Source organism: Parus major, chromosome 1 (genome assembly GCF_001522545.3).
Source record: "Parus major isolate Abel chromosome 1, Parus_major1.1, whole genome shotgun sequence".
NCBI lineage: Eukaryota > Metazoa > Chordata > Aves > Passeriformes > Paridae > Parus > Parus major.
Window position 1 is genome coordinate 10,099,327 of NC_031768.1, and position 21,762 is coordinate 10,121,088.

General features: G+C 34.6%; 1 protein-coding gene across 12 annotated transcripts in view; it reads left to right on the plus strand.

Moving 5' to 3' along the window:
* DMD (dystrophin) overlaps positions 1 to 21,762 on the plus strand; it is a 1,134,919-nt gene that overhangs the window by 594,911 nt on the left and 518,246 nt on the right. For all 12 annotated transcript variants that reach the window (XM_015620877.3, XM_015620912.3, XM_015620930.3 and 9 more), the window contains one exon: positions 7,846 to 7,996. In XM_015620877.3, coding sequence (XP_015476363.1) covers positions 7,846 to 7,996 — 151 coding nt within the window. The remainder of the gene's footprint in view (positions 1 to 7,845; positions 7,997 to 21,762) is intronic.

A 21,762-nucleotide genomic window follows, 5' to 3' on the forward strand; every position in this document is an offset into this window, starting at 1 on the left:
AGTCTGTTTCAATTATATTCTGGGGGTTTTTTCCCTCCTCATTACTGAAGAATAGGATGTGCAATGCAGACCCTCTGCTGCCCAGAAAGATTCATGAAGTTCTTTCCAGTGGTAGCTGACCATGTAACATTGTACAAAGCTGGCCTCTAGCATCATCTCAGCAGCAATTTATTTGGATTTATAGCTTGCTTGCATAATTTGAACTACTTTCACATAATTTTTATTGTTTGAGATCAGTGATGGACAGGATGATATGTTTGGGATTCTTTACTAGACCCAGAATATCCTGAGTTAAAAGGGACCCACAGGGATCACTGGGTCCAGCTCCTGGCCCTGCACAGGGCAGTTCTAGAGCCACACCCTGTGCCTGAGAGCTGTGCAAGCACTCCTTGAGCTCTGTCAGGCTGGTGCTGTGGCCTGGGGAGCCTGCTCCACTGCCAACCACCCTCAGCATGAAAAACCTTTTCCTGATATCCACCCTAAACCTCTCCTGTACTGGATAGACACAGTTTCCTCTGTGAAACTGTGTTCCTGAGAGTTTCCTCCAGGACTCACAGCTGTTTTCTGGAAGTTATTCCATCCACTCATTATTAATTTTCCTGAGCTGGATCAAGTGGTAGAATATGACTTCTTCTCTGCTGCATGTTAGGCTATAGATAACAACAACCTTCTGATACCAGCCCTTGTAGGCATCTGCACGTTGTTTAAATTCTCCAAATTACAATCATATGCATTAGCCAAAATGTCATTTGCTATTTATTCATGAAGAACTTCTAGCTTGGTAATTTTTTTACTTGACAGTGTTGAAGTTCTTTTGTTATTTACAAGACTAATATACATATAATATTGTGAACATTTATTTTTTGTAAATTAGTGTGTATAATGAGGATATCTATATATATGGAGAATATATATTTGTAGATATACATGTTTTATACATATAAAATCCCTCATAAGCATGCCACTTACTTTTTTTTAGGTTTTAGGTGGTAGTAGTTGCCATTGCTATGGTAACCTTTGGCATTCAGCTCCTTTTACACAAAAAGCACTGTCTTTTTCTTGTTTATCCTGGACATTGCAGATACTTTTTGTCATTACAGTAAATCATTATTCACAGAAGTCAAAGGTAAAAAGCAAATTTTCAAATGCCACTACTGTGAAAATTCTTCTTAATTCTAATGATGCTGAAAAATATACTTTCTGAGTTTTGTATAAATTTTTATTTGTTTTTCTATTGTACTAACAGGTGTCAGAATTATTTAAGATATTTTTGTTAAACACAGAAAATATACTGTAAGGTATTTAATCTAAACAGGCTTTTATGACTTAAAAATATTTTCTCCTTGATAGCAGTATGATGAACACTCTCCTCTACCAATACAGGTTCCTCTGCTTTTCCATTTCTTTAAGTCCTGGAAGTCATCAACGTTTTAGTTTCAGAAAAAACAGAGCTGTTTACTTCTTGCTACTCGTACAATAAGACCTGGTAACTGTTACTTGGACCTGGGTTTCTTGTCTCAAATGACTTTTCCAAATTAAAGGGAAAAGGGTTTTTAAATGAAATTTTATTGTAAACTTAAAAAACAAACAAACAAACAACAATCACTTATTAGAATGGGTTTTAACCAACTGAACAGCTGTAAAAGATAAAAAATACCTAGTGCCAATGCAGTCATCAGTACTTTAAGAAGATAATGCTATGTGCTTTGTTATTACTATGATTTTCAGTGAAACAAGGACATCTAATTTTCCAGTATATATATTTCTGTACACATCTACCACACCTTAAACAAGATAAATAACATCTTTCAGGCTCAGGGAGTCAACAGGCAGCATTAACTGGTATCATCAGTTTTCTGTTATTCTTCCTGCTCTAAAGCCACCATTGTGGGGGGATTTCAAGATAGGCAGTTCGGAAACATAAAATTGAACAGGGCAATTTTGGACGATAAAAAATGTTATTACAGGTTGAACTAAGAACTCTGTCGTTGGAAATCATGGGATTTAAGCACTTCATAGTAATTACAGGGGACTACAGAGGGGACATCCTGTAATATATACTTTGCATGACACATACTTATGTTCTATGCTACCAAATCTCTGAAAGTATTTTTTTACTTATGAATTATGATGGTAATTTGAGGAATTTCTGAGAGTTGGTTTCCCCCAATTGGATATTTTCCAGCTCTATAAATCTGGGTCTTGCACCTGTCTCTGTATCCAGGCTGTGGGAACTGTCACTGAGCCTTGTCCCAGACAGGACCCAAATGCAGCAGAACCTGGGAACCAGAATTCCTGCTGGATTTCACTGGCACTGACTTAGAATCTGTCCATGAATATTTCACTTGGGTTCGGATCAGCTGCTCGCTGTGCTCTGTCTCACACCAAAGAGAGCTCTGGATTTAGTTGAGATGAAGCCCAGGGGGAAGAGGCTCTCTCCAGGAGCCTGTCTGGTGTTCTCCAGCAGTTAATGGACCCTTGGTGGGTGGGATGTGGCTGTAGCTGGGCAGTCCAGGCAGTCTAACACCCCTCAGCAGGACATGTGTCCTCTGTGCTGGCTGCCCCACCTTCCAGCCACCACCCTGTAGTCCCAGGGACACTGAAGAGCAGTGGAAACACTTGCTCAGTGTGTTGTGTAGACAGCAGCATACAGACCATGCCAGCTCTGGAGATCTCCAGAGGGGATGTTTGAGAGTGTCAAGACACAGCAAGGTCAGGGTAAGGAGCTGCAAGCAGGGTTCTCTCCCAAAGTTCCCACAATACCTGAAAGAGGAGAGCAAAGCTGGCTCTGGCAGCAGTGAGAAAGGTGTGCTGTGGACACACTTACAGAGTAGCCCAGGTCAAAGTCTGAGTTTAAAAACGGCCCTGAAGCCCTGAGCAGAAACCTCAGATGAGGTTTCTCACAGCCATTTCTCGCTAAAGGCATATGACAACTCATGCTGCTGTGCCACATCAGAACTGGCCTTAAGCAGGTCAGAGCCCCTGGGTGGGGAGAGGAGGAGAACATCACCCTGACAGTCAGAAGTTAATGTGGTTTTTCACTCATATTTAATTTTATCAGATGGATGCAGCCATAGGGTGGGTAATAGTAACACACTGCAGTATCCTGGCTGGAAGTGCAGTGTGCACTGTCATCTTTGTGAGGATGAAATATGTAAAATACCCTGCACACACAGGCAGAAATTCTGGTTTGGATTTCCATAAAACTGAGACACTGTTTATTCCGTGTAAAATTTTTGATTTGGGGTTTCCTTATCGTGCTTTTGATGGTTACACTTCAGAAAGTTATGACATTTGTGGTTTTATTACCAATTACATGGATATTTTTAACAAATAAGAGAGTTGGAAAACATGCTACTCTTTTACCTAGGTTACATTTAATCAAGCATTTCTTTATTTGCTCTAGGGAAAAGTTGTTACCTACACTTAATCCAGCTGTTGAGGCAAAATTCTCTTAAATCCATGATTGCATCTCTGTCCTGATGAAGGAAACTTTGTAGGAAATAAAGAACTGGAATTTTGAAATTCATATGCCTAATAAATAGCTTTAATTAGTGCAGAAAAAGAATGTATGTTTTATCAATTATATGGAGTGTTTCTATTTAAACTATTGATGCACAGCATCCATTAGAATCCAATGCATTTGCTGTATAATTATTAATTATAAATGGTTATTAAGTTTATTGCTCTCTCATGTATAATAAAAATGGATTTGTATATGCCTAAAACCAACAGTGACTGACATGACCTTGCTTTTTCTTAGCCAATTTAGTTGTCATTTTCTTTGATAGGGATGGACACTGAATGGTATGATATCAGTAATTAGGGCAAGAAGAATAATACAATCAATACAATTCAAGATATAAAAATATTTATAATGTAATTGTAATGTAGAATGTTTTTAATTTATATCATCTGAATCTACCAGAATCTACCTTCTGGGAAGAGGAAAGAAATTAAATTTTTAATTGATGGATGGCATTGCTATGGTTGTTTTGCTTGCAGTTCATTATTTATTTGGTAGTTGATGGGTGAAAGACAGACTGCAAAGGTGAGAATAGAATATGCAGAGCCGAGTGTTGTCCCTGGATGGGCCCACAGCAAAACCTGAGATCAAGATCAAGATATAGCAGTGTCTAAAATGAGATAATTGCTTAGAGTCCAAATGCAGAGAGGATATAGAAAATAAATATAAATTAAGAATCCACATGAATTCTGTGAAGTCAAATGAAAACATCAAAAGTTCTGAAAATGGGTTAGCTCTTTCTTTAAGCAATTTAATTGTGGAAGTTGCTTGACGAAAACAAGTTTTCTTATTTTGTTATCTGTAAGAATAGCCTTAAATAGTACAGTTAATACTCTCACATTCTAATACATAATTATTTATACTACTTTGATGTTTTGTGTATTTTTACAAGGTGCTAATTGTGCTGAATCAAGCTAACAGAACTGTGAAATTTGTGGGTTAATATTAGCATAATCCTACAGCACATTGTTTAGTAACAGTATGGAAATGAAATTTACAGAATGTTTTTCCCATTATGAAGAATAAAACGTATGTTTCTTACAATAACAATTTCTATGACATAAATCATGTATTTTAGGAAATCCTATAAATAACAGCGATCTTTTTCTTGTGGGTCAATTGATTGTGATGTTTTGTTAAAACAGAATCTATCACAAAAGTGGTTTTATCAAGGAATGTTTTCAAAATATCTAGGCATTAATCAAAACACAGATGCAAAATTAAGATTTAGTTTACAACAACAAACGAATAACCTTATGTGCCCCATCTTATGAGCTGTTTTCAGAGGTCTTTCCTTTCACCTTTGCATAGCTTCTTAAAAACACCAGTCTTGTGACACAGAACATCAAGTGCAATCCTATTTTATAGAGTTTCACTGACAGTACATCCAAACTGGCATTTGTAAACCTCTGTGCAATATCACGTACAATGATACCAAAGAATATTAAATTTCACCTATAGAAGGTTGGGTCCAAAGGTTCAGAAGAGAGGCAGGGAGGAAACAACCAATACTTGCATGATTAAATGTAAATTTTGCTGTGTATTACACCAGCAGTTGTCTTTGGTTCATTTTTTTTTCCCTTCTTGCTCTCTGGAGGCAAAATAAATCCACTATTTACTAATATGATAAAATGAAATTGCTCCCACAAGCCACTGCTTAACATGGTCCCTGCTGGAGTGTCAGTACATATATGAAAAAATTGGGCCAGTGTGACAGTTGTTTTTTGCTTATCAACCCAAACATAGAGGAATAAAGCTGCCTTGTAGTGTCAGAGCTCATGAGCAATGCTTATGTGCTTTGTAACATGTGCAAGCCACACATTCTCATCCAGAACCTCCTGCTTGGCTTCAGGGTGTCTGTCTGCACCTTGTTATTGAGCATGTGCCAAGAGAACCAGAGAGGACACATCAGAAAGGAAACAGTGCCCAGATTTCAGACAGTCACCCACTGTCCACTGTTAGTGGCCATCCAAAAGCCACTGTTTTGGCTTGTGCCTGTCAGAGGGAAGGGGTTTGGGCAGATGAAGATGCAGATGAATGGCAACACTGGGGTATTTGAAATCAATGACTTGTCTCTGATGGCAAATGAGGGTGGATCCCTAGGTTAAGGTGTACAAGGCCTTTAATTTTCCTCCACTCCAAATTGTGTGCTTGGGGATCCCTGAGGCAGACACACGATTTCTGAGTTTCCACAGTCCTCAGAGTACTGCTCTCTTATGAATTCCTTCTCCTTTCTGCTGTGCCAGGGCTTCAGCAATTTAGCTGTTCAGCCTTGGTAGTTAATTAAGCTTCTCCTTTTGTGGGTTTTGAACTTACCACCTGGTAACAGGACTGTGCGTGGTAAAACAAACAAACAAGGAAAAGCCCCTTTGCTTTTAGAGTTTAAAAAGCTATTGGAACTAGAATCACATGTAAGCAGATGTAATACAGAGATTCAGCAAGGAAAACTCTCACTTAGGTGCACTCAGGAGAGGTGTCTGATAATTCCCAGAGCAGGAAGCTTCCTGATGATGTTCAAATGCACCCACACCTACAGCTGCAGCAAAAATTACATTTTCTCTTATCATTGTAGCAGTATTTAGGTATTTAATCACTGCAAGAGACTTGCATTTTAGTCACTTGGCCTGTTGATAGATTCTCTCTGATTTTACTAATGTTTTTATTGGTTTATACTTTTACTGGGAGTAACAAGGCTTTTTTAGACATGAGCAATAAGCACTGAAAACTTTTAAGCTTTAAATGTGCATATTTTTTTCGTTGCAACTTTTTTGTTTTCCTTCTCCTTACAACTGTTATTTCCAAGAGCAAAAGAGAGAGGAAAAACACAGAGTGAAGGGAGATTCATTTTGCAAGTTTTGGAATGCAAATTCAATGATACTAATATCAACCCCTACTGATTCTTTTACATTTAAGCTTCTGATAAGCCTCCCATGCTGAGAAGAGTAATTTTTTTTTTTGTGAGGAACAAGAGAAAATATATTTTAATATAGTGTCCAAAATGAGAGATGATTCTGGACCAAAAGAAATGGAATTTTATTTGCTGCATGATTTTTAAAGTAAAATTAATTTTTTTTCTTGTAACTCTGAGTAAAGTAGTTATAAAAAAAAATCCAAAAAAACCTCTTTTATAATGTGCCTTTTAATTATGGTTTGACTAATTATGAACAATAAAATATGTTATTGTTCATAACAATACATTATATTATATATACAATACATTATATCATAACTCTGATAAATTATCACAGTAATTTTAGTAAATAAGTTAGATAAGTGACTACAGTATTTAATAAGGTCAATATTCTGCCTATATTTTCTCCTAAAAAATGAAAATCATCAGTAAAATGGAAAAGATTATCTGTATTCCCTTGTAGTAATGTCATTTTGTTTGGTGAATTAAACTTCTTAACATTCAAATAATCATATAGTTTGCCCATACAGAACCAGATTATCTCCTAGAGAAATAATTGAGCATCTTTGTTTTTATCCTTTAAGTACACCTTAAAATCTATTATAATCCTGTAAAGGGGGATTATTAAACTAAACAAGAGTAGCACATTTAATGATGATCTTCTAACAAAACATTCTGGCTAATCTCTGATTAGTGATTACATTTCCACACCAATCTAACACACAGGATAACTGAATTTCTTAAGATGTAGGCTATCTGCAAACCCCCCTTATAATCTTTCTTATAATCTGTCTTCATTTCATTTCTTTAGCATTTGGCAGTGGCCAAGTCAAACAGTTCTTGAAGCAGAAGATCAATCAGTCACTCCAGACAAAAACTGGTCAGATCTTCCCAAAGTGCTGGAAGTACTTATCTAGTCTTTTTGTAGTGAACTGTAAACTTGCAGACATGGTAGCAATATTTTTATTCTTGTTTATTATTCAAAACCCTAGTTTTTAAATTTTGTTTTTCATTAATCTTTTTATTTCAGGACTTTTTTTTTTTTTTTTCATAATTATGGTTAAAAAATACTCAAAATGAAACATAGGAAAGAAATTTTAATAAAGAGTCAATTTGAACAATGCAAGTGTGAATTCACTTACAGACCATGGTATTTTCTTGAAAAGGATTTTAAAATTGATAAAACACTGATTTTTAATGCATTTGCTTAGTGATAATTTCACTTCAGAGGTACTGCCACATTGCCATTTGATATAACTGTTATAAATGCTAATATATTATACCATGAATATTATACTGATTATAATTAACCTGAGACATCCAACATTATTTTTTTTTTTAGTTTTTTTCTGTGGTCAATAAATAAAGTATCAATAGGTTGTTATTTCATCTCCTTTTATACTTGCAGACGGTTTGACAAATCTTTGGAAAAGTGGCAGATTTTTCATTCTGACATGAAGAGATTTAATCATTGGCTAAGTGAAACTGAAGAGAAGCTGTCAAGAGCACAGATAGAGGCTGGAGACGTGGGGCTTGTGAAAACCAAGCAATTTATCCAGGTATGATTTGATTAGCCTATATCCTGTTTTTCTCTAGGCTTTAAGAAATTTTCAGGGCCGGGTAATCTGTATTGTTTTGCAGTTCATTTAAGGAGGATTTCTTGTGTTAAGTGGACGGTGACAATTATGTTCAGATGTTTCTGTTGTTCTGGTTAACTAAGAATTTTCATTAAGTGCTCATAAATTTCCATCTGGTATTTATGACCAGCAGGAGTGTCAGACTTACTTTTAAATTCTTGTGGAAGAAATGTGATTAGCCATTGAGCTGTACAAGAGATGTTCCGTAAATGATGTCTTGCAAGTATTGCTTATTTTGCCTGTTTCATGTTTTAATCAAAGGACCTGGAGGATGCTTTTATTTGTGAAATGCAGTGTGACAGAATAACCACTTAGTTGCTGTGTGTCCAGCTCCAATTTGTATGCTTTTCATCCTGCAAGCTCTTTGAGCATCATAAGGAAAATAATAACTCTCGTTTATTTCATTTTCCTCTTATGTGATTCAAATGGTAATGGCTATGGGTATGAAGAACTAATGGGTATGAAGAATTAATTCCAAACTGGTGTTTTGGAAGTAGATAGTGTCAGCTGAATAACTTGACCAAACTCTGGATTCATGTTATAAAATACTACTCGTGCATAAGGAAATAATGTACTGTTAAAATAATTGTACTGGTACATTTGAATTGCTGGATTGAATTACTGGATTTTAGGTTGGAAGAAGTTAGGTCTGACTAACAGTAAAGCCAGAGGTTTCTTTTTAATGCAGCACTAACCTACTTCATGGCCTAGAGTTAAAAATAATAAATCGTGTCATTTGAATTTTAATATTTCAAGTCAACTTTTTTAAGATTTCAACTGTTATTTCTTGACTGTAAGACTGCTGAACTGAAAAGGAAACAAAATTGTGTGGTGCAAATATGAAACAAAAGATACAACTGTTAAGTAACACACTAAGCTGTAGTAGCTTAAATAGCAATTATTTTTTTTTTCTGCACATTACTTTCAATGCTTTGAATGCTGAAGAAAGGTGTCTAAGATCTGATTTACAAAATAGAATATCATCAAGGAATTAAAGGTGCTTTATGTTGCATATGTAAAAAGTAGTAGAGCTTATGTGCATGTTCTCTGAAACTTCTTTTCTCTGAAACTTCAACTCCCTTTCTCTGTTTGAAAAAATATATATATTAGTGTATCTAGGTAGATACAAAGGTGTTACAAAGCCTTACCCATTCTTCTTTGCTTTGCCTGTGCACCTTTCTTGGCACTATTCTTGGATCCTTGAGCAGCTTCAAATGAGGTTTATGAAAAGAAAATGGATCTGTGAAAGAAAAAAAAAAGTGTTTGTCTCAGTTTTTCTAACCCCTTGCTAACTCAGCATTTTCCCTTGAAGGAAGTTGATTTTTGAGAGTGCCCAGAGGGGGGGATGATGTATTGTAGATGTTACAAATGCACTGGGTGTGTAACACATTTCAGTCTCAGCAGATTAGAAGCATTATTTTCTTATCATTGTTAAGAAAGAGGTTCATCCCAAACTGAACATCACACTCTAAGACCCTGAGATAATGTCTCGTTATGCAGAACCTTTATTTTGGTGCAAAAAGACTGCTTCTGGTTAAGTTTTCCCTTTGACCTAGCCTCCTTCTCACTTGTTATCCATTTATTATTTTCTTATGCAACATATGAGAACATTTTGAATATATGTCTGCAGAGTATTCTTTTATTTTTGCCATCCATCAAGCTTTTTCTTTCTTTCCTTCTCTCTTGTGCTAGAAATCCCATGAATTCACAAATTTGTCACTCAAAAATTTTGTTTAGTTCAGTACAACAGATAAAAGTACCTCTCTAATGAAAATTCAAGTGGTGCAAAAATATTCCAATTAACCTCAAGAATTCAGATCCAATGTTAGTTAACATTTATTTGTGACAGAATGCTAAGTCTGAAGTTGCACTGTTTCCATTATTTTCATTGCTTCTTTATTTTGCTGGGTCTTGTTTCAAAAGTGTTAGGGTTCTGTGAGGCTGACTGAAGAGATCATTAGAATTTCCATTAGGGAAACAGTTAAAACAGCTGAGCGTTCTGATTTACTAGAGTAGCAACTTGTTTTATTAATGAGATCATGCTGCTTAGTGAACCATATTCAGAATTAACAGGGTTTGTTTGAAAATGCTTTACAAGCAAGTGAATAGTCTGGTACTCGAGAAAGAACTGTTACAGAAAAAAAAATATACAAAACCTTCAGATGTGTTATACTATTTCTGAGTAGGACCAGTTTGGAAAAGTAAAGATTAATGTGTTCATTAATATTCAATAAATACATAGAGTTAAATGCTTATATAAAATGAAATAGTCAACAGTATGATTAGATGATTATGATAATAGAGGTTAAAATGTAATTACATTTTCCAGGTGTATTTGGGGAGGGGAGGTGTGTTCCTTTTTGCAGCATAATGGCAACATTATGCATTATAAATAATGTGAATGAAATCCAAGAATAGTTTCACTTCAGGTCATGAACTCCTAAATATTCTTATTGTGAATTTTTCACTAGACTTTCAGAGATCAGAACTTATGGTGCTGAGAAGAAATACCACATTTCAGTTTTTAAGAAATTGTGACTGACATATTTTGTGATTAGGAGATACAATATTATAAAGGATGTTTCATGTATAGCACATCATGTAATCCCTTTGAAATGTATTGAACTCTGTCTTTAAAGTAATTAAGGTGGTTTTCTTTTTCTCTCATTGTGACAGAGAGGGCCTTCTGACTCTATTCCTTAGTGCATGGTGACTGTAACTTCTTCAGCTACCTGCATTTGTACTTAGTTTATTTATTTTGGTGCCAGGACTGAGCTGCAGTTCAGTTTTATCTGCTCCTTGATGTTTATCACCTTCTGTTCTCCTCGGCTGCAGTCATTTTCCCTATCAGACCATGTTCAGCTCACTAAAGCCACAGTTTTCTAATCTGCTTTCACATGGTAGCCAGACAACTTGTCTCTTACTTCCTGTGCTTATTTCTTTTTCTGGAACACGAGTTCTCAAAATAGCACACTATACCCAAACTGAAGAACCATCTGTAGCATCGACAAGGTAGCTCAGGTGCTGTATTTTGTGGCTCCATCTTACCATGGATAAATGTTGGAACAGAATTTTCAGTCATCTATCTAAACTTTGTTATTTCATTTTCTTGTGATCTGCCTTGCAGCCCCGATCTACATTCCATTCCACATGAGGAAAAAAAACAAAAAAAAACCAGAAAAAACACCATATTATACTGGAAACTAATGCTAGGTTAATATACAGCAAATAAGCAAGCAAGGATTAGAATTGGGGTTTGAGGGCGATTGTTCATGTGTCACAGGTACATGCTAAAAAGCTCTGAAAAGAGGAATTCTATAACAGTTTCAGAACTGGGCTGTGAAGTTACATCCCTGAATCATTACTTGAGAATATAAAATAGTATTTTTATTTTAAAAATATAGAACATTCTGAATATCTGTTCTTTGCATTGGTTTTAAGATTTGCTCAGTGGTCTATATTTAGTATCTAATTGTGGGTTGCAAGTTTAACTTCATTTTATTATTTTAAGTGGTGCAGTTTCAATAGCAAAATTATTAATTTCTGGGTCTGAATTTTGAAGAAATTTCATTGTATTCATGGTGTTCATTTATTGTGACTGGTCAGTGACAAATGCTTTATTTTTCATTTCATAGATTCAAAAATATTCTTATTATATCATTAATGATTTCTCAAGTATTTGTTTTCATTTAATGCCATAAATATCAAGGGTATGTCTATTTTTTAAGGTCTCAGAAGACCTTAAATAGCGGAGGATGTGCCTTATTATTTATACTCAGACTTCTGAGGATACCCTAGCTGTGGAAATCGCTCTGCAAATTACAGATCTCAGACTGTTCATCCATTGAACTGTCCAGTATTTACATTTTAGACTGCTCATCCCTGCCTGCAAAAGGCTTGTGAGTGACTCATGCCTTCTCCAGACCTCGTTTCTGCTGCACCATACTGTCAGGAACATCATATTTTTGCCTTGTAGATGTTTAAAGTAAGAATATATCAAGAATCCAGGCTTCAGTGCTGAAAGTCATGGTCATGCTAATAATTTCTCTCTTTTATATCTAAATTGGATTATATGGATGTTGATGATTTAATAACCACCAAATTTAAACAGTTCTTTCTGGAATAGAGCACAAATGCAATCAGAGTAGAGAAGAGAAAAGTGTTTCAGTGCTCAAGGCCATATATTTTCTATCATGAAAGAACAGTGGCAAGTGGGTGGATAATTTGCTGTTTAACCCCCAAATAAAAATATTTTAAAAATACTTTTATATATAATTATGCCTGCTTTAATATTTTATGTTTTGTATTTTTGCATTTATTTCCTGCTTTACTGAGTGATAAAGGTTATTCCACTAATTTCTGATTCTCCTTATTTCAGTTTGGATTCGAACAGTTGAATTTTGTTTCATCTTCTTCAATTTTGACTTGTGTTTTTTGGTGTTTATACTGTCAGAAAACTTGTAGACTGTATCAAAATACTCTGGTTGAAGAGATTTCCATCATTGCTTAGTGATTGTGTAAGAGAGGGAAAATACAGAATTTGGAATAAGTGAGAAACCAATTTAGCACTGTTTCAGAAGAATATTTAATTAGAACAATCAGGGTATATACAAAAATGTCTTTCATATTGCAAGGATATGTCTGGAAGGATATATATCTGACAGGAATGTATTATTGCCTATTATTTTATAAATACAAAAAAGCACACAATCCCTTACTATTATGTTAAAAAGATATTCTCTAGTCTTTATTTTGTTTCATTGTTTTAATGTTCCCCTTACAATTTTAGACAGTAAAAAATAGTGCTTTGAATAAATATCCTGAACTAGGCTCAAAAATGGTGTAAAACATGATTGCCAGCATCCATGACTGCTGTCAGTTCTTACTTACTGGATTGTATTGACTGATATTGACTGGATCATTTATTCAGAGAAGATCTGTTTTCTTTCTACTGAGTATCACCCCCTTATCAAACTCCTCTGAGTGCACAATGCTGCTGCCCCTAAGAAAGAAAAGGCTCAGAGACATCCCATGGATTTCAGTCTTTTGTACAGATTGTAAGGTCTCAGTAATATGTTTAAAGTAATATACATGAGCCCTGCATGTGACACCTGGGCCCAAACTAAGCAAAACACTTCTTTCTGTGGTCTGAGAAAATAAATCTTAATAATATCTATCTTAAAAATAACTTGATGAGCCTTTCTTGACTGAGGTTCTATCAGCAATGGAAAGACTTCATTTTCACTTAATTCCTAGTAAAACAGTTACTTCTTCTTCCTTATGCTAAGCAAAATATTAAATAATACTGTCATGTCTACAAGTTAATTTCTGTATATAAATATAAACCCTTACCCTTTCTTTTGCTGAAGACTCCTCACTATTGTAACTTCTACTAACAGAAGTGATGAAATACCAAAATAGTTTATTCCAAATTTGTAGTAAAAATATTTTCTTATTATTTCAAGCTGTAAGATGTATTTCTTCACAAATAAATCTGTTATTTAATTCTTCTTTAGTGCACACAATGCCTGATTTACAGTATCCTATTTAAAGCTTCTAATTAATTTATTGTCACTGGTAGTAGGACATTAACATGTCTGAAGGTTATGGGAAATAATAAATTTAAAGTTGCTTGTGTAATTTTGCCTACTCTTGCACCATTAGGTGACAATTTGTGGCTTATATTTAAATTTCATTGTAAATCATGGCATTGTTTACTCTAAAAATTGAATTAAATCTTGTAAGTAATTAATTAGAATGCATTTTTCAAACATTTCATTATGAAAATTTTTGAAATAGTTACTAGCACACAGATGTAGAGTGGCGTAATTTTTAGTCATGAGTAGAATGAATAAATGCGTGTTTCTTTCTCTGGCTTGGAGAAAACAATGCTCTTGGTCTGGATCAGTCAAACTTTGTGGTACCTGACTGTAACTGCCTCACTTTGGGGGAATTTATCCTCACCAGTTCAAATGATTGCTAGCACATGGGGATGTGGGAAAGAGCTTGAGGTCTATACCTATTTCACAAGCACTTCTTGTCTGTATATGAAAAATAAAGGAAACAGAAGATGCAATTTTTTTTCATATTAATGAATTTATCTTGGTGTCAGGGTTAATCTGTACATTTCTGAGCAGTGACATGTACAGATAATACACTTCAGTGTTAAATTTATTAATGCTTTTGTCATGGTATAAATAGAGTAGTTAATTTATGTCTTGGAAGTTTTGGGAAATGAGTGACCCAATGAATGCACACTTGGAAGGCAGCAGATATTGGCCCTTTTGCCTCCCCAGAAAAATTATCTGGTTTGCTTCCATAAGTCTCCCAAAAGTATATCTTGAATTGCATCAGAGATCACTAGGACATATGATTAAATCTGTGGGTGTTGGTGGATAGATGTGAAGATAATTTCTGAGACTTGAGCCCTGTCTCAGAATGACTGCTCAGCCTGGGAGTCTCTGGGTCTGGCCATTAAAAATGTTCACGTTAAAAACATCAGGGAAAGGTAACACTCCTGGGGAATAACTTTCTATATATTTTAATTCCATAAATTAGTACAACTAGGTCTTGATGGGGCACTTTTCATGAATAGTTTTAATAATCTTATTTAGAACCTTTAATCCCAACAGGTTTTGCAAACTCTGTCCATCACATACAGGTTTTCATTGCCATCTTAACCATAAAGTAAAGCCCTGTAGTAATCAGGCTGGACAAGACTGCAGGTTAAAGTTAAATTGCTTCAAAATGTGAGATGTTTTAAAAGAACCACTCTGCATTGTAAATATCTGCATTATGAAAACCCTAGAGTTTATGCTGAGCAGACAACAAAGGATCAGCATCTCCCTTACACTGTCAAAAAGATTACAAAAATTCAGAGATCTCAATCATATGAAATTAAAAAATCTAGAAAACTGGAGTAATTGTTGTCCAAAAATTACTTTCTTTAAAACTATTTGACATGTTGTGTTAAAGAGTTATCAAATATTTAATTACCAACACTCACTTGTAAGAAAATATTTTAGAGAAAAGCTATTTATTTCTTCTGTGTAAAACTCCTGGAAGAAATTTGTTCTCACATTGTTGCTCACATCAAGCTGTGTATGCAATTAATTTTCTTTCTAAAATTAAAAACTGGAGAAAAAAAAAAAAGGTGAAATTTTTTTAGTGAAGATTATGGCAGACATTCAAGACAACATTAGATATTTATGAGAGACATATTTTGATCTCAATTTTTTTTTTCTATTATACTTCAGCAGACAGCAAATACTGTATTTCTGTCTTCTAAAAATAAACACAGTACAGATATGCTGTAGCTTCTCATTCAAAATGAAGATTTTTTGATGGATGAAAAAAACCAAACAAACCTTTATCAACCACACAGCTTTTAAAATCTTTAAAATCTGTTTGACTTTTCACAATGGAATTAAGACCATTATAGAAATAAACCCAAACTTTTATTTTATGGGTCTAAGTATTTTGCATCTGCTGAATGTCTTCTAAATTCAAGCAATAATTTTTACCTGTTTCTAGTTAAAAGGAGATATAAATATGTTCTTTTTCCCCACATACTGAGACTGTTTACAAGCTTCAATTTTCATTGAATGTTTTTAGGATATGTATTGTATTGTGGAGTGCAGCAAATTCCAGTTCATGCATTGATTGGAACAAGAGTATAATAGACTGTTGTATTCATCTTCTGACTATATTAAATTTTAAATGTACATATAGCAGAATTTTGCTGATTTCAAAATGGCTTCTTGAGTTTTGTTTTGTTTTTCTATTTTAATAAAGACAACAAACCCTTGGCATACATAAGGGATAGTCCTGTCAAAAGTGCTAGAAGGGAAAGAAGAAATGAAAGATAACATATTCTGAACAGCTTTTTCAATATACAATTACTATATTATAATGGCAAATATTTCTCTGTTTCATAGTATTATGTGTCTCTATATCCCCTCAACTTCTGAGTGTTACAGGATTTAGAGAGTCAGAGGAACTCATGCTCCTGGAAACATCCTTGTGATACTCAAATAAGGCCTGTTCCACTATTTTCTAAATTTACTATCATTATCCTACTTCACTGCCTCTTTTTGAGTTGTAATACCTTCAGCAGTGGTTCTGTTACACAAGGCTGATGATTCTGCAATCTTGCCATTAGCAAGGCAAAATACACGTCAATGAAATTAGGTTGATAAAGTTATTATCTTTGGTTTTGTTTTTTTTTTAGAATGGAAAGAAATTGAATGACCCCAAGAGTGCATGTTTTGTTTTCAAGGTGCTAATAGAAAAGCCATCTAACAATTAATTCTGGCGACTTGATTTTTTTGCTGCAGTACATCATGCTTTTGGAACATTGGAAAATTTAACCATATGAAAATCCTAAATTATTAATCAGCAAGTATCAAATAGAGGGAATGACCTAATTACAATTAAATTAGGCAATGACCTAATTACAGATTCACAATGACAACATTCATACCAAAATCAATTCACACGCCTGCACATCAAGAGAGGTGTACAGCTATATCTCTATGTTTAACAGTAATTCCCCTCAATTTCAGTGAAATACTCAGGTCAAATCCCTGAACAGGCATGGGTTGCACGTTGAGGAGCAGAGGTGGCTGAGGGGGTGTCAGCCATCATCAGGGATGGTTTTCTGAGTGTTGCAAACAGGAGGGTTCTGGGGCTCCAAGAGGTATCCCACCCAAAGGTGCTGCAGTCCACAGTGGTCAAGGAGATCTCAAAGGGACTCACTCAGGACTACTGTTCATAGGGACATGAGATGATCTGCTTTAGTCATCTGCAAAATTTCCATCCTCAAATCAGTTATTACTGGGATTTCCAAAACATTTGGAAATGTCTTCTAGAAATCCAGCAAAAGTGGTACCATTCCATGGGAGTGATTGAGGTAGGAAATACCTCAAGGCTGTCAGGGGATGACTGGTGGTTCCCCACCTTGGTCAGGCAGCAGATGTTCCTGTTGCAGTCAGAGTTGTTCCCACCTGTATCATGCAAGAGCCCCTGGTATGGTCAGGGATGCTTCACCCTGCAAGCTGGTCTGGTCAAGGGTTTCATTGCTCAGCAATTTTGGTAAAAAAGCCTTTCAGGTGCACCTATGGATGCTAGCTCTGGAGCAAGCTGCAGGGAGCCTGCAGAAACTGCAGGCCCCATAGCTTCTCAGTCCTGCCTGAGAGCTAGCCTGAGAAATTCATGGGAGGATTGAAAAACAATCCTCAAAGACAGAAAACAGCCTTGCAGGTGCTGTTTGTCTGTCCTCCTGTTTTCTTGGCAAGAGAAAGTCAGAGGGTGTTGTACACCACTGACCAATGATAGTGATGTAGTAGTTAACTAACCAATAAGAGTTTCCTTTCTGTACTTTCCACGAACTAGTCTATAAAACAAGGCTGAAGCAATAAACTAATAAATTCTCCTGTTCTGACTCCTTGAGAGTCTATGTCATTCTTCCCAGCCATTCCTAATAGAACGACATGCACCTGATGTGGCAGAGCAGGCCTGGGGATGGAGGAGGAAGGCATAATCACAGTATATTTTCTGTTTCTCTAGAATACCCAAAGTCTAGTAGACAGTTCTATGACATATGTTGAATATTTAATTTTAATGGATAATTTTTTCTTATTAAACTGAAAGGCAATGGGTTTTCATGGATATTTGTACTTCATTTATATTTGAAATGCTGCTGGTGCTACATCTTGGTTACTGCATTTTTCTGTTATAGAATTCCAATTTATTTTTAAATGATAAAGCTAAAACTGTAATTAAAGTTCACCATGTTGGGGTTTTTTGGTTTGCTTGGTTTGGTTTTGGTTTTGAGGTTTTTTTCATGTATTCATAGTCACTGTTTAATTACATTTATAAAGAAATGAACACATTTTTCAATACTATTCAGTGTATGGCTGAACCTAATGATTTTTGTAGATGATTTGGCACTCCTGACTTTATCCATGTTTTACAAAATCTTGTACTCTAGTTACAGAATTTAGGTAACAGCTATATTTGAGAAAAGCTCAGAGGAATCATAAATTTCCTATTTCTTTATATGCCTTCAAAGAATTTTACTATCTCCTTGTCTGTGTCACAATGAAAACTACAGGCACAGCTGATTCTTTACCACTTTCTTCTGTCCACAATTCTCTTGCTTTCACTTATTTTTTCAGAATTGTTGCAGGGTGTTTTTTTGATGGCTTGTTGGTATTATTTTTTTTCCATTATAGGAATGCTCAAGGCTTTGAGCAGGGTTTGCATCCTTTATTCCTAGAGGTAGACTGTACTTCCAGTTGTACTGGTGTGTGTGCTGCTTCATTTTCTCTTTGCTTACTAACAGACCTATAGTTCTCTGTCACTAGAGACTTAGTCTTCAAATTCTTTAGGAATGCAGGGCTGATTTGCTTTCTTCCCTAAGTACAACTGAAAATTAGATTTCCTAGGGATTTTGACTTCTCTTGGGCTCCAGATTTCCTGAAACCTTCAGAGACCAGTCAACATGAAAGCAATGCTTAGTTTAAAAAGCCAAACAAAACAAATTCCTGTCAATGTCAGTTTTGAGAAACAAAGAATGACATTAAGATTTTTAATTTAAAAAAGCTATTTTGATACTGAACCATCAGTCTGGACTGAGATGGAATTTGCAGCAATAAGTAACAAATAGGAAGATTGCTGTACCCTCATTTCCCCAGATAAGTTATTTTAAAGAACAAATATTTTCCTTTTATTTAATTAATATAACTAATCTAGTTGTAATACTTAATGCTTTGACTAGATTTATGTTTTATTCTTTTCTAGTTGATTTATTTCTGGTGAGGTCTCAACAGACTTTATGCATTTTAAGGACATGATGTTTTCAAACACAACCCTTGGGGTAACCTAAGTGCATTTTCAGAACACAATCTTTGAATACAACTTTTGTTCTTAATCTGATCTTCCTAATTAGGAAAAATTACATACATATTGTAATTTGACAGAAAGACATTAAGAATTGCAATATATTTTGTCCTGCCTCTGTGGCTGGATTATTTGCAGCAATACTGAGAGTGAGGGGAAAAATAACACATTTAGGAATAAAAATCACTTTAGTGAAATACAATTATCCTGACTGTATGGATAATTTTCAAATTTTTAACAGCATCCTAGTCTACTTGTCTCTTATATTGGTATCTTAAAAAAGCATGCATTGTCTGGCAGTAGAAATTATTATACTGAGCACATGGCAGCAGGAGAAAAGAAAAGACAAAGATAAACTTAGTAAAGTTAGTCTGAATGCATACGCTGAGTTTAAATTCTGTAATTAATGGAAAGACAGCAAGTGAAGTTCTGCTTAGTATGATCCCATAAAAATATATATATTTTGAACCATGTTATAATACAAATGGGATTTTCTGAAGTTCGTTTATGACCAGAATATTTGTAAAAAACATGTATGCAAATAATATTATTCCATATTTCTTACTTATGTTTTAAAATTGTTCACATTCCTCCAAAAACAGAGTAACAGCATGCAAATATGAAATAATGTAGGGAGAAACTTAGAATATAGCTTTAAATTCTGTTTCTAAAAGCTCAGAATATGGTAAAAAATTTTGCTGTCTTTTGAAGGCTCCTGATGAGTAATAACTTATGCAGAAAAGAAAGCATCATTTAAAATGTAACATATTAGGAAATTTCTATTTTCATATGAAAATTTTTTGAAGTTACATTTCAAATCAAAATGTGCATTATATAAGAACTTACAGCACCCTATCTTATTATGCATTGTAGACCTGACAGAATTGTTCACAATAACAAAAATATAGACCATTTTACCATTTGGTCTTGACACTATTTTCTGTGGTTGTGAAAAAGATTTAATCAAAATTGTTTGGAATTTTAGAATTCTGATGAAGCTGGTTTAGTACATTATCAGGTACATTGTCTCTGGCTTCATTATTCTGTCAGTAGTACTTCAAGTGGGATGCAATTACTTTTAAAGTTAATATCAGCAGCTATTATATAATATTGACTTAAAATCTGCTGAACACCCTTGACCTCAGAGAAAGTTTATCATGAAGGCAGAAATTAATCATGTTATCTATGCTTGATCTCATGAAGACAGTACAAATTTAGAAACTGTATAAACAGGGCTAGGTAATTATTTTGAGTATTACTAGACTGTCATACCATAATAGCTTCATCATAATTAGGCACATTAAGCAAGTGATGAAGTAGTAAAACAGTAGATTAAGTAATTCTTTTCCCCATTCTGCCATTGAATTGCTAAAAGTTTCTAAAAATAATACCCCCCAATTTTAAAACAGTAAAATATAAGTTTCAAGTGTAAGTAAGAAATCTGAAATTTTGCCTGTTCTCACTTTTGACTGCTTTTACTTTTTTGTAGTTATTTCCTCTTGAATCCATCGTTGTTCCATTATTAAATGGATTTCTGGGTTTTATTTGCACAGTTACTGTATAGTTCTTAAGATATTTGGATTTAAGTATCTATTTTTTTAAGAACTTTTTAAGATCTCTAAAACTTTTCTATCCTTTTGTTTTCTGGCTTCTGGTAGGTTTTCTTACATATTTAAGGTACTTTTTATTGGAAAGAGCCTAAAGAAATTATAAGAAGTAGCAAACCAAAAAAATAAAAAAATATTAGAACTTGAATTTCAAGTCCTTTGCTTGCCATTGTTCTGTGTAGTACAGGTTTTATGTTCTTTGCAACAAAGAAAAGCCAAGGGAAGTGACCCTTGCATTCTAATAAATTCAGTCTTTCACAGCCTTCATTATAGCAGTGAGAAATTCAGATCTCTGCTGTCTGACATGAGGACATGTACCAGTGATTTCCACACATATATCTGAATATATACATCTAATATGTCTATTTTTGAAGAATGACAGGTCAGGACAAGTACCAATTAGGGTTTAGCAAGTAGTAACTAACATGCATATTTCAGCATAAAATACTGTATTTGGATGAATATGAGGTTGTAACACAGCTCAAGAATGTTCCTTTTCTGTAAGGAATTATTTCCAAAACACCTCTTCAGCTATAACCATGATTTAAACTAACATTATTCCTATTATAGTGTCATTATCATTAAAGTCACTCAGAACAATGACCAGTATTGTTCAGAATTCCCTTCTGCCAGAAGAGGGAAACTGTTTCTCTCCATTCCATATTTTCAGCCCTCCAATGCTTGCAGTCCTAGCGTGAGTCAGAAATCAGCTGCTATATTCTATTAAGTATATAAAAATTGTCCAGATTTCATAATCAAAAGAAAAACATCTGGGAAAATCTGGAAATCTGTAGTATTTTCTCCTATCTTATTAACCTGTTGTCTATAGTCAACAGAAGTCCTAATTTAATTATAATCTAGCCCCAGAACTTTTTATTCAAGTCCTGCCCAAAGGTCAAAAAAACCACATAGAGAGCTTAGAGATTCTTTACTGTGTTTTATATTATCTCAATTTTTTTCCTTTTTTCCATTGGTAAAATCTCAATGGCCTCTCCAGTAAATTGAGTGACATTGTGAGTGGTATTTTGTCAGATTTTTTGACTCTAATTCTTTTTAAATAAAGTCAGTGAGAAAGAATTAAGTTTCTAGTGGCTTCACTGCTTTTCTCTTGCAGTTAAGTGATTTTACCAGTGCAGATCTGAAGCTGAAGCCACTGATGAAAAAGTATGAACAGATGAG